At 38.4% G+C, this 12899-nt stretch overlaps 1 protein-coding gene across 1 annotated transcript; it reads left to right on the top strand.

Moving 5' to 3' along the window:
* Nucleotides 1-6900: 6900 nt before the first annotated feature.
* LOC102704445 (protein PHR1-LIKE 2-like) lies at nt 6901-12899 on the top strand. Its single transcript, XM_040527660.1, has 6 exons — nt 6901-7391; nt 10264-10340; nt 10414-10468; nt 11613-11682; nt 11810-11879; nt 12249-12899. Exons 1-6 carry the CDS (start codon nt 7211-7213, stop codon nt 12561-12563), a joined length of 768 nt encoding a protein of 255 aa, XP_040383594.1. The 5' UTR covers nt 6901-7210; the 3' UTR covers nt 12564-12899.

Below are 12899 nucleotides of genomic sequence, written 5' to 3' on the forward strand. Positions count from 1 at the left end.
AGCATAAATTTCATTTTCAGTATATCAATAATAAATAAGTTTTATAAATCCTAAATAAAACGTGTAACAAAAAATAACATATTATCGACGATCAGTGTCGGCAATATATATGAGGCGGCTAGTGAGGCACAAAGATTAATGATTAGGATGAACACACGCGGTTAGCTAGGTTTAGACTCTCGGTATACAAGATAATATCGTACTTTTGCTTGACGATTATTTTGATTGTGTATAGATCACATAGAAAATAGCCGATCTAAATGTGACGTGCCCCTATGAGGGGGTGTCCTTGTTCCCCTTACAGATATAGGGCCTGTTTGGGGAGCTTCTCTCAGCTGCACCTTTTCTCCCAGAAGCTGCTTCTGCCAGAAGTTGCCCCAAATGGCCCACAACTTCTGAGAATCTATAGTTATAAATTCTAGAAAATGAACTAAGAATCCAGAATCTGGAGAAGCTGGGTTTAGGAGCTTTTCCAGATTCTCAGAAGCTGGATACCAAGCAGCTACTTCTCAGAATCTAAAGCTCCCTTAAACAGGCTCATAGTAGAGTACTAATCTAATAAGACTAGAATCTATCCTATGGATACGGTTGGGCCCAGTGCATGAGGCATGCAGTCTGGATATTACCAAACTTCTAACTGATCCAGTACCTATACGATTGTTTTCCCTATTCGGTAACCCCTGCCTAGAAGTGGTAATGGGCCAAGATCCTTGGCTTCTTTCACAATGCTATTTAATTCTTAAAAATTTTTAGCTTAAAACTCTATACAATTTTATTTTCAACCCATTTTAAACTTAACCCTTAAATTTTGTAGGCAAAATGGTTAGGTCCATTACCACCCCTACTCTATATGTACCTGTATAGTCTACGGATACCCTAGTACAGGTATTCTACACTAGTAATTAAATAATTAGGGCAGCACTCCCTCCATTTGAAAATATGTTGTGTACTTTACTTCGTTAGGACACGGATTTAACTAAAGATTGCACTATTAATATATTACTTATGTAATATAGAGTTATAATCATAAGAAAACAATTTCATATATGGATCTAATAATATCAATTTTATGTAAAAAGCTATAGTACTCTATAGTCAAACCTTATTGTAAAAAAATAAAATTCGTCATATATTATGAAATGGAGGGAGTATTAATGGGTAGGACTTGTTTGAGATTATAAGTTGATCATGTGCACTGTAATGTCAAATCCTATAGCACCATGAGTGGGACCATGGTTAAAAAAAGTAAAAGCTTCCTCTTCACATGTAAGAACATTCGTAGTGGAAGGCATATGAACTTAGTAGTCTCAAGTGCCACATAGAGACTGAGACCATTCATCCAAAAAAATCTTTCTATAATATGAGTGGTTTTAGTTGTAGCTTCAGATGCATATCGCAGCCATTGATATGTTTCATTTAAGCCCCTGTGTTTTGTCTTAATTTGCATCAAGTCCAAAATTTTGTATTAGCCCTCTCAAATCGGGAACAAATAAAAAACTAGTACTCTTCCCCTTCCTCTCATTTTCACCACATCCCCTCCCGTCGATCTCTCTTCCTCGCGTTGATTTGCCCACCAGCAGCCTCTCCCGTCTTCTCTTCTCTGGCCTCCATCTCCACCGGAGCCATGCCCTTCGTCCACCTCCGCCGGCCCACCACGCCCATTGTCCCTCTCAGAGCGGCAACCTTGACAAGTTGACGTGTCACCGCATCCATCCTCGAGCAACATTGCCTGGGATCCAGCCATCGGCAATGTCTCCACGACCATAAGCTTCGTCGTTAGAAGCCGAACTCCATCCCATCAAGACGCACGGTGAGGCTCTACTCTTCTTCCAGTGTGTGCCTCTAGTCGTGGCCTACAGAAAACGTGAGAGTCCTGCAGAAGAGACGCGGTCCTACGTCTTCTCTCCTTCATATCGGCATAATGTCTAGCTGGACTAATGAGGCCATTCGCTATAGTGGCCCACTATGAATGACCTAAGAGTCCATCTCAGTTATTCAGTGCAGCGGATGTTTGATAATGAATCGAGAAGTATTTGAAATATGTGTAGACAAGGTAAGGGTGGCTGAAAGACGCACACACTTATGAGTTCACATATGGTGGTGTGAGTGTGATATGTGTGCTCCAATTCTATTGCCTTCGTCTTTTTCATTTAACTTCGTTGGCTTTTGGGCCTTGCAGCGATTGTTTGGCTTTTCATGAAAAAAGTCAAATGACATATTTACAAACAAAAAATAATTTGTGCATAAAACTTTTATATACTTATTTATAGCGATCTAAAAGTCAATGCTGAAAAATAAATTTCGGTGAAAAAACCTCAAAATCAACTTTAAATTTAAGGTGAAATATTCAAATTTTAGTATATAAGTATAAGCATAAGCCAAAAGATAAGTGTTATCAGCATTTGCACGTTCGTCTTATTCAAAAAATTACATACTTATTAATTATTTTGTTTTGATTTGATTTATTACTTTAAAAATATTGTCTAAGTGCATGGTCGTGCTGTGTATCACAGGCTCGATATGCAACCCTCCTACCGAGCCATTCATCAACATCACCCAAAATTTTTAAATGCGAACTTTTAGTCTGTTTTAAGTTCCGTTACCTAGTTGCCTTAGTTGGTACGGTATCATTAGTTCATTACTTGATCTCATTTTGTCTTGCCTTGAAGAAACTCCAAACTTTACCTAATTAATTATTCAAACAAGTGATCTCCTACAATGAATGGAGTGCATGAATCCTGAAGCGACAATTCTTCCCACCACAGTACAGAGTACTATAATATTATCCCATAATAATAATCTGATTGCAGAATTAATTTTTCATGGAAAAAGCCGAACGCCATATTTACAAACAAAAAATAATTTATAAATAAAACTTTTATATATGTATTCTTAGCGATCTAAAAGCTAATGTTAGAAAATAAACTTCGATAAAAAACCCTAAAATAAACTTCAAATTTAAAGTTAAAAATTTAAAATTTAGCTTATAAGCATAAGAAAAAAATGAGGCGAATATGTTAACGTCTGGTGTTCTGTTAGGATCTGTAGCTTAGAGCGGTCCCTGTGTCCATAAGAATATTGCTTCTTCTAAAGAGGTAGGAGTAGCAGTGTAGCACGTTACCTCCATTCACATTTGCTCTTCAACCAGTGGCCATCGTTTATGCTACCATACATATAGCTGTGGAAATTTACATTCTAAAATTTAATCTTAGAATTGTTTTTTGACTTTTCTATTGTAGTTTTTTTTGTTTATTGACTTTTAAGTCGCTAAAACACATACGTAAAATTTTTAACTATAAGTTAATTTTTTCCTACCAATATACCTTTTTGTTAATTATCAATGATTGGTCAACCGATCAGGCCTTGTGTTAATAAGTGCCAAGAGATGCCTATGTCACTCTGTTGACTATAAAACTTGCCTTTTTTTGGTTGTTTCATATAGAGTCTATGCTTTAGGTCTAGTCTTTGGAAAAAGAAGGGCCCATTAAATTTGAATATGTATAAATTACTTTTTCAGAGCGAGTATAACGAAATAATGTAGCACGAGTTATCATGATTGATATTTTAGATTTGTGCTTAAATGGCTGAGAGAGGAGATGAGGAGAAGAAAATGAGCTTCAAATTTATAGTGAGCTAGAACACGGACTTTAACAAGTCATGTGTGAGAGATATGTGTCTGCACATTAATATTGTAGTATGTATATGTGTTAACTATCATTCATATGATGAGTTGGCTATTATATTAGCTATCGATAATATGTTATCTTTTTAGAGCTAGTAGTTAGCTATACTACTAATCTTGTTCTTGAGGGGTCCTCTTTTCTTTTTTAAAGGAAAAAACCAAAAGACGCATTTGCAAAAAGAAAATAATTTGTGAATAAAGTTTTATACATGTGTTCATAGCGATATAAAAGCGAAGACTAAAAAATAAGCTACAATAAAAAATCTCAAAATCAACTCTAAATTTAATGTTAAAAATTTAAATTTTGGATTATAAGCAAAAGCAAAACCAAAAAATATGGGGGTGTTTGTTTGCATAATTTTCTTGGTGGAGTCAATCTCCTCTACAAAAGATATGACCTAACTACGATTTTGAAAAAGAAAATAGTAGCTCTATACTTAAGAGAATGTCCAATGATGGGGCTAGCTCCCATCTCAATTGTCTAAGAGACATTATCACAAACAATAGTTTACAGTGGTCCCTAACAAAATCTCTATGAACTGTTGTATATGTTTCATCTTAATGTTATTGTCACTGAATACCGATACCACACCCTCTCAACCAAACCGTGGTTTCTTTCTCTCTTCCTATTTAACCCCAACATCCACTAGAGAACAACACAATCAGAAGCTCACATGAAGCTAGTAGCTCTCTTTTAAGCTGATTGTTCCGGTATAATTAAGCATAAACAAGATAACTTATTCATAACAAAAAAAATTAGGTAAAACTTTTATATATGTACTCTTAGCGATCTAAAAATAAATGTTGGAAGACAAACTTTGCTGGAAAAAAAAATCCAAAATCAACTCTAAAATTAAGTTTTGATATCTAAACTTTGACTATAAGCATAATCGAAAAGATGGGAGACTTTTTCGTACAAACTATTGAAGTGGAAGACAAGAAAGACAACATTAAAGTACATGGTCTTTTAAGTATGAAGTTGAGAGCAAGACATAGGAGGACACATTGGAGCAAATGGTTTTACATTATAAGATGTCATAACTTGAGAACATGGTACACCACCAAGCTTTGCATCGATTAAAGAAATGGTTTCTTCAACTTACTCTCGTCAGCGGCTCTTTCCCCATCCCCTTCTATTAATGAGCCGGATTATAAAAGGATAAATATAGATGTGCTATGTTTAAATACAGATCGGCTTCAACAATCTTACATTATAAAAATAATCTCACCAAATATGGCACATCAACCATATATACCTTCGTGGATAATACAAGTATTATAGTCTTGTATCCTAAGTTCACAAGTTAACTTGACCGTTTCATTTATTTGTTTCTTGTGGTTGCAGCATGGACCACACTCTGACATGGGCAAACAAATTCTGATGTATGCAGAGCCAGTAGCATGCTAATTTCTTCTAGGTCTGTTGCATCTACACTCTTATAATTAGCAAGGTGAAACCGCGCGAAAGAGACCATCGGAAGCACCACAATTTCTGCATTTGTACGCGTGCAAACACACATGACGTCTGGATATGGACATGAGCATGTGCAAAGCCGAGTAATCAGCAGATTTCACAAATTAAAAAACACACATTATAAAAAAAATAGAAATTTAAACAAATGGAGAAGGGCCACTGAACTGTCTGTTCACCTCTCACATGATCTTCCATCCACTAGCGCATTTTCTAAGCAAAAAAGGGTCATTAAAAAAACCTAATTAAAATAAACCCAAGTTGCCAATTTGCTAGCGTCACCAAACGCAAAAACACAGATAGAGATTGGGAGAGAGACAGCTAGAGAGGCCAGGCTGAAATTTCCAATTTCCATGCAGCAATCATTGGCTCATTGCCCAGCTCCCAACGCATACATCATCACCAAAGTGCAAGAAACCCAATTATCATATATTTTCTCCAACTAATTTACTATTTTATTTGTTTCGTAATAGTCATCTTACTGGATAACATCCCGGCGCCTTACAAATAACTTTGACCATTGTTTATATATAACAATATCAACAAACATATACACAATTTTATTAGAGCATCTTTCAGATGAATACTTGTAAACTTTAAAAGTTATGCATAGTCTAAGGTTTTAAAATTTTAACGTACAGATATATTTGTGTAAAAACAACCAGTACTATTAAACCAGAGTACACCGTGTTTGGTTTAAACTTCTCTATGATGCTCCAATCAAATTTGAGACTGGGAAGCACAATAATTTAGTACTAGTACTAGATGATGTACTTAATTCCATATTAAATGAGCTGATAAGAGTTGAGGTTGAGGTTTAGTCAGGTGTGTTGGTGATGGGGGTAGATGTAGTGTGCTAATTAAAGATATACAATCATTAGTAGGGATGTTAACGGATCGAATAATATCCGATCCGAATCCGCTTGAATTGAGAATGTGGTAGGAGTTTACAACTATCCGATGGATACGGATTCTGACAGTGAGTTGCGGATTCGGATACGGATATGGTATTGTTAATATCCGGTGGATGCGTATTATCCGATTTTCTTACTGGATTATCCGATAGACATTTTAGCGGATAATTCGAGTTTTTAACCCACAAAGCACTCAATCAAAAGCTCATCAATAGCCCCAAGAATTTTTAATTTAATATTGGATGACAATGTATTGATTACATGTATATATCACATCCGGTCATAATAATCCGTTTCCGAGCCGACTCCACACTGACTCCGCACCATTTCCGACATCCGCAACATTCCGCATCCGTATCCACATCCGGAAACATCCGCACCCGCTCCGCATCCGCTTAAAAAATATGGTTTAGGATATGGTATAACAACTATCCGTCCGAATCCGCTCCGTTAACACCCCTATTCATTAGAGCATATACAATAGCAGGCTATAAGCAAGTTGTAAACATATTTTAAGAAGATAAAGACAGGAGAGAGAAGAGCAGCTGGCTACAGCTGTAGCATAGACTCCAAGATATAATATGTGTATGACAGGTGAGACATGATAATATATGTTTTATAGGTAATTATTGTATGAATTGACTATTAGATTATATAGATGAATTAAAGCTAGCCGTATACTATTGAACTTGCCTTACTACTCACTCTAATAATGACAGTGGGAGTAAGTTGGGCGTAATATTCCGGGAACAGTAAGAAAATGACGTCGCTGTGGGCACTAACACGCATCATTATGGCCACTGCTGTTGCCATCCATCCTTCATCCAGACAAGTCTCCAAGCCACAGTAGCTGCAATACTCCAAAGAGAAGTGCAACAAGAGAGAGAAGAGAATAGAAGAGAGAGAAGAGAAGAGGAGGAGAGAGGAGAATCGCTGCCACTGGAAAGCAGCAGCTGAGCGCCTGAGCCTGCAGCTGCAGTAGGAGCAGAAGAGAAGCAAGAAACGAGAGAGAGAGAGGGAGGGAGAAAGCGTTGGGACTTTTCATTGGATCCTTCGCTTTTGGGAGGAGGAAGAAGAAGCCAGCAAGGTCTCGTCTTTCCTCTCTTCCTTCGCGCCGGCGAGGGGTTGGAGGAGGAGGAGGAGATGTTTCCGCCTGGGCTGATCCACCACAGGCCGGACGGCGGCGACGGGGGGAGGGCGGCGGCGGGGGGCGCGGGCGGGCCGAGCCTGGTGCTGACGGCCGACCCCAAGCCCCGGCTTCGGTGGACGGCCGACCTCCACGAGCGCTTCGTCGACGCCGTCGCGCAGCTCGGCGGGCCCGAGAGTGAGACTGCCCATTTGCCTCTCTCCCTTCTCTCCCCCATTCCCTCCTCCGAACCTCCGGTAGCTCCGGCATGCCGGAGCGGCGCATTGCGCTCCGCGCGCGCGCGGCTGGTGGGTGGGAGGGTGGTTGGGGCTTCCTCTCTTCTTCGTCTTGGCTGGTGTTCGCGTCTTGCTGCGGCGTGTGGATGTGGTGGTGGTGGTGGTGTTCGCGCCAAGGCCAAGCGGCTTGGGAGCAAAGATTCACGCGGGGTTGGGCTTTTTTTGATCTTGGATTCAGGAAAGCCTGGATCTTTGGTTTTATCAGGCTTCGATTTGGCGGGGAAATGCGCCCCGTATGCGAGGCGAATTAATGCCGCTGTTACGGTAGCGGATTTAGCAGCACGATGGATTTGGAGGGGGAAATCTGTGGGCATTAATTGCTTACAAGTTGGGAGTTGCTGATTCGAGTGAAGAAACAAGGTTGGCTAGTGATTGAGAGTAGCTTGCTAGTTCTGCGCTTCGCTGAATTCTGAGCTGATAGGAACCAGAATATGGTGTTTGTATATAAAAATTGCTGGTGGTTTCGATTGCTGGAATTGGGAGGAGGATGGGAGCGAAGTTTCTTCTCATTTTGGGTCCATGACTAGGATTTTTAAGTATCATGAGTGGGTCAACAGCGATATCACCACGATTCCCAAATTGATAAAGTGCAGTACCTCACATTGCCACAAGCATAGAGTAAATTAGTATGTGGAGGGAACTACTTGATTAGTACTACTCCGTTTTACAATGTAAGACTTTCTAGCCTTGTCTAGATTCATATGAATACTAATGAATCTAGACATACATATAAATTATATATATTCATCAATTAATGATTTTAGATAAGGCTAGAAAGTCTTACAATATTAAACGGAGGTAGTATATTTTTAGGAAGGTGTATGTGTAGCTCGGCCTAGGTGTGCGATCTTCCTGCCTCCCTGTATAGCCAATCACTCCATTTAGGGCCACCTGATTTGACATTAGGCACTTGCGATGGTATATCCTGACCTTGAGCGTGCGTGGAATGTTCTCTCGTGTAGCTATGTTTTTTGGGGGGCAATGGCATTCAGAAACGAAGGTTTTAGAGGATTGACTGCTCCAGTATCAGACATATGAATCTTAGTTCATTGAGGTAAACATGGTGCTGTTTGCACTAGCGAAGCAAACAGTAGTTCCTTCACATGACGATATGACAGGTTTTTTAACCTGACTATATGACATGGTTGTTGACTAATAGGCTCTGTGCTTAAGTGTTTTCATCCAAGTTTGAATTATGTAAATGAGTGTTATGTGGTGGCATTGTCTGCTATAGTCTATGGCTAGAACTTTTGTAATGATTGATGGTTGATTTCATGCCTTGAGCAGAGGCCAGAATAAAGACATCTGTTTATTGAAAAAATGACATAATTGCTGGGCTTGTTTGGTTTCAAGGAATTCCAACCCATGGGAATAGGAATGCATGCGCACATCAATCCATGAGAATTTTTCCAGAGGTTTAAGTGGATGCAAAATTTCTTGTTCCCTCTCTACACACTTGTAGGAAAGGAAACTTTCCTTTGGTTTTACTATACTTCATTCCTACAAACTGAATAACACGTATAGGAATTAATCCTTAGGACTCAAAATCCTTTGTTTTTCCTCCAAACTGAACAAGGATACTGTTTGATTTTTCTTGGGATGCAGTCGAGACATTGCGATGTATTTTTTTGGGATGTCTTTGCCCAAGATTGCCCTTAAAAAGTAGAATCTGGTGCCTACATGCCAAAATGCTTTACTTATCATATAGATAATTAGTTATTTATCTATGATGGTGATCTAGTGATCTACTTTAGCTTAAAGCTTTGATTTCTGCGGACTGGTGTCTGCAAGAAGTACAGCAAATAGAAGTGACTGTTCTTTTCTTTGAGGTCTTACTCAATTTTGTTGATTTAAGTTTAGTTCAATTAAATACTGTTGATTTTGTTTCAAATTTCACAAAACTATGCAAAATTACATATTTATGCCACAATATCATCAAACTACAAATTTAGCACCAAATTTGTGGTTTTGTGTATTGTTTATCAAAATTCAGGGGTTCACTTTTACCTTTTGGTTCTAATTATTTTGATGAACTATTTAAATTTCAGCCCAACGTCACATGTGCTTTTGTGATTACTGTCTTGCACTATGTTAGTTACCATCTAGTCGAAGCAAAGCATGTATCGCACTGTTCCTTACTTCCTTGTAAGACTAGGAAGCAAGTGAATACGCGGTTGTGCTTTTTGGTTGTGAGTGTTTGTGTAGCAAATATATGAGAAGAAAACATTTTCTTTACTTTGTGGAAATTCTTTTATTGACAAATGCATATTTTGGCCAGTAAACCTCTATGTAAATGTTAAAACATTTAAAAAAAATAAAGGACTGTTTAACTGACAATAAAATGGAGATGACCGGACAACATATATGAGATGTTGTTCTATTATGTGGTTTTGAGTCTTGATTTTTCAAAGTGTAGTTTCTTGAGTGATAATCAGTAACTTAGTCACACCAACATTATATCTAAATTCTAAGTACGGTTGTATCATAGCTATGTAAAGGGCAGAAATGTTCTCAATACAGTTGTATTATCTTGATGTATTGTCTAATATTCAATAAAGCTTCCATTATCTAAAAATGATCTGAATTCTAAATCTTATTTGAATCATGTTGGCGCTTGTTATCTAAAAGGGAAAATGTTGGCACTCTAAATCTAAATTGCTAGTTTGGCATTAGTCAGTTGCTATAGGTAATCAAATGCAATGTGATAAGATGTTATTTAATTTTTTAATTTTTTAATTTTTAAATATATTACTTAATGCATAATTATCTTGCAGAAGCAACACCTAAAACTATCTTGAGGACAATGGGTGTGAAAGGACTCACTCTTTTTCATCTGAAGAGTCATCTTCAGGTAATTCATAGTACTTTTGCGTGTCTTGCAATGTCTGAAATGCATCTATTAAAGTTTGATCTCCCTCAACCAGAAATATAGATTGGGGAAACAGTCTGGCAAAGAGGCATCAGAGCAATCTAAAGATGGTAAGCTAGCAATTTTCTGACGTTACTGTTTATTTCAATTAATGTTTCAATTCTTGCTGCAACAACTCCATTTTCTTTGCATCGTGGAAGTTCATTCTGAAGTCATGCAACTGGGCTACTATTAATCTGTGGGCATGTTAAATATGGTTCTGCTCTTGACCTAATATGTCATTTGATCGAATATAAAGTTGGTTGATCATTGATTGTGATTGATCAATATTGATGTATTTCAAGAATCACCATGTAGCTAACATCTTGTAAGATTGGAGTTAGGATTTGGACATGGCAGCTTAGATTTACTGGTGTAAAGTTTGTATGCATGTTTGGACGAATTAGTTGTTGGTAACTTCTTGAAAGACACGAATTTCTGGAAGTCCTATGGTTTGGAGATGGCAGCTAAGTTAACAGTGTTATGAATGTCATTTAAGCTTACCATGCATATATCTGTTCTGGGCACAAGTCTGTAGGGACAAGGAATAGAGTGAATCTGATGTGGAAAATAATGGGGAGGATATGGAGTTGAGTAGTCTGCAGGCAGCCAAGGACAGAATGGTGAGAGGGAATCTGTATGTGGAGGAGTATTTTATGTCAGTGGACAAACTTTTCTTTTTCAAATGTTTAACAAAAAGAGAAAAAATTGGTGGTGACTGTAGGTGTAGAAAAGATTTATATCCTATTCTGCGTTTGGGTGGTTCAATAATTTATATGTGCTTGGATAGTTGCATATAAGCAAATTCATATGGGCACACTGACTCAACACATTCTTAGCCAGAAGCTATCGGTCCTATCCAATAGGGAAAATCTGTGAGGTGTACTTGTTGCCTTGTATAAAAAAATCAGTCTTCAATTAAATTGAGCCCCAGTTGTAATTGAATATTACTAACATGAATAATCACATCGAAGCATGAAAGTTCATCAATGGGAAATGGAAGAGACATGTTGGTACATGTATCAATGAATTGCAGCTCAATGTAATTATGTCAGATGGAAACATTTGTAGGTTGAGTATGCTTGTCTAGTCAAATTATTGACTTGCACAGTGTTACATGTGCCATGCAGATATGCCTTTTTGACTTGAAAAAACAGCACTAGAAAGAGTTCCATTGGTCTTGTACTAACCTCTGACCTCTGCTTTGGTTTGCAGCGTCCTATCTTCTAGATGCTCAAGGTGGAATGAGTGTGTCTCCTAGAGTTTCCACTCAAGATGTGAAAGAGTAAGCTCCATCGGATACTTGTCGTAACTGTTTGTTTATGTATTCTGTAATATATGAATATTTTAATGATATTGCTCGTATTGTGCTAGTTGAAAAAGAGTTAAAATGCCACATGTACTTGTTACAGAAATCAAGAGGTCAAGGAAGCATTGAGGGCACAGATGGAAATGCAACGAAGACTGCATGAACAAGTGGAGGTAACTATGAGTCTATGATAGCTTGTTCCCATATAAACTCTTTGGTTGTCTCATACATGCCATCAGCAAGAAAGAAGTGCTAGTATTTCCCAACGTCAGTATTTGCTGATCTTAACCAATCTTCAGAATCAGAACAGCTGGTCTTTCAGGATTTGTGCTCCGCGTCTCTTGTGTCACCCTAAAAATGCGAATGCACACCCGTTCATTCTCATTGCTACAACTGCACTTTTGAACACTTTGCATGCCACAAAATGCCAATATGGAAAGCTCAATCGAGGACCTGCTTACTTTTAGAACTTAGATAGCAATCAGGAATACAATGTTACAACCTACAACATTTGACTCTTTCGTTTTCCCACCATGGATCAGGTCCAGAAGCATGTGCAGATCAGAATGGAAGCCTACCAGAAGTACATCGACACTCTACTAGAGAAGGCGTGCAAGATCGTCTCCGATCAGCTCGCCTCGAGCGGATTCAGCATCTCAGATAATGATCTCCCAGAGCTCTCCGGTGGTGGTGGTGTCATGTGTGGCTCCACTGACACACTGACCTCCGCCATCTTCCACCAGCTCTCTGTCAGCCCAATCAACTTACATAACCCTGAAGGCAAGCCGATGCCATCGGGCATCGACGGCCAAATGATCCTCCAGAAATCGCCTGAGCTGAAACGCAAGTCCTGCTGAACCCATATCGTTCGACGACGCATTAATCTGGATGCAACAACAGTTTTCAAGCCATGCATGAGTAGATTCATTGTCAGATTTCTGAAAGAGGATGGAGGGGGATGTCTCTGCCAATCTTGCAGAGCCCATCTTGGTCTCTGGCTAGTGCATGTCAAGTAGCAAGGTTTAATTTCTCTCTTATGACTTATTATTACGTTATCAATCCAATCAGCATATCTTATATAAAATGCCTAATGTGCTAGATTCAACTGCCTTCCTTGATAAATAATATTATTTATTATCATGGGATTTGGGTTCTGACATGTTTAACTGATATATCCATCTGGAACATTTCGA

This window comes from Oryza brachyantha, chromosome 9 (genome assembly GCF_000231095.2).
Source record: "Oryza brachyantha chromosome 9, ObraRS2, whole genome shotgun sequence".
Classification (NCBI taxonomy): Eukaryota; Viridiplantae; Streptophyta; class Magnoliopsida; order Poales; family Poaceae; genus Oryza; species Oryza brachyantha.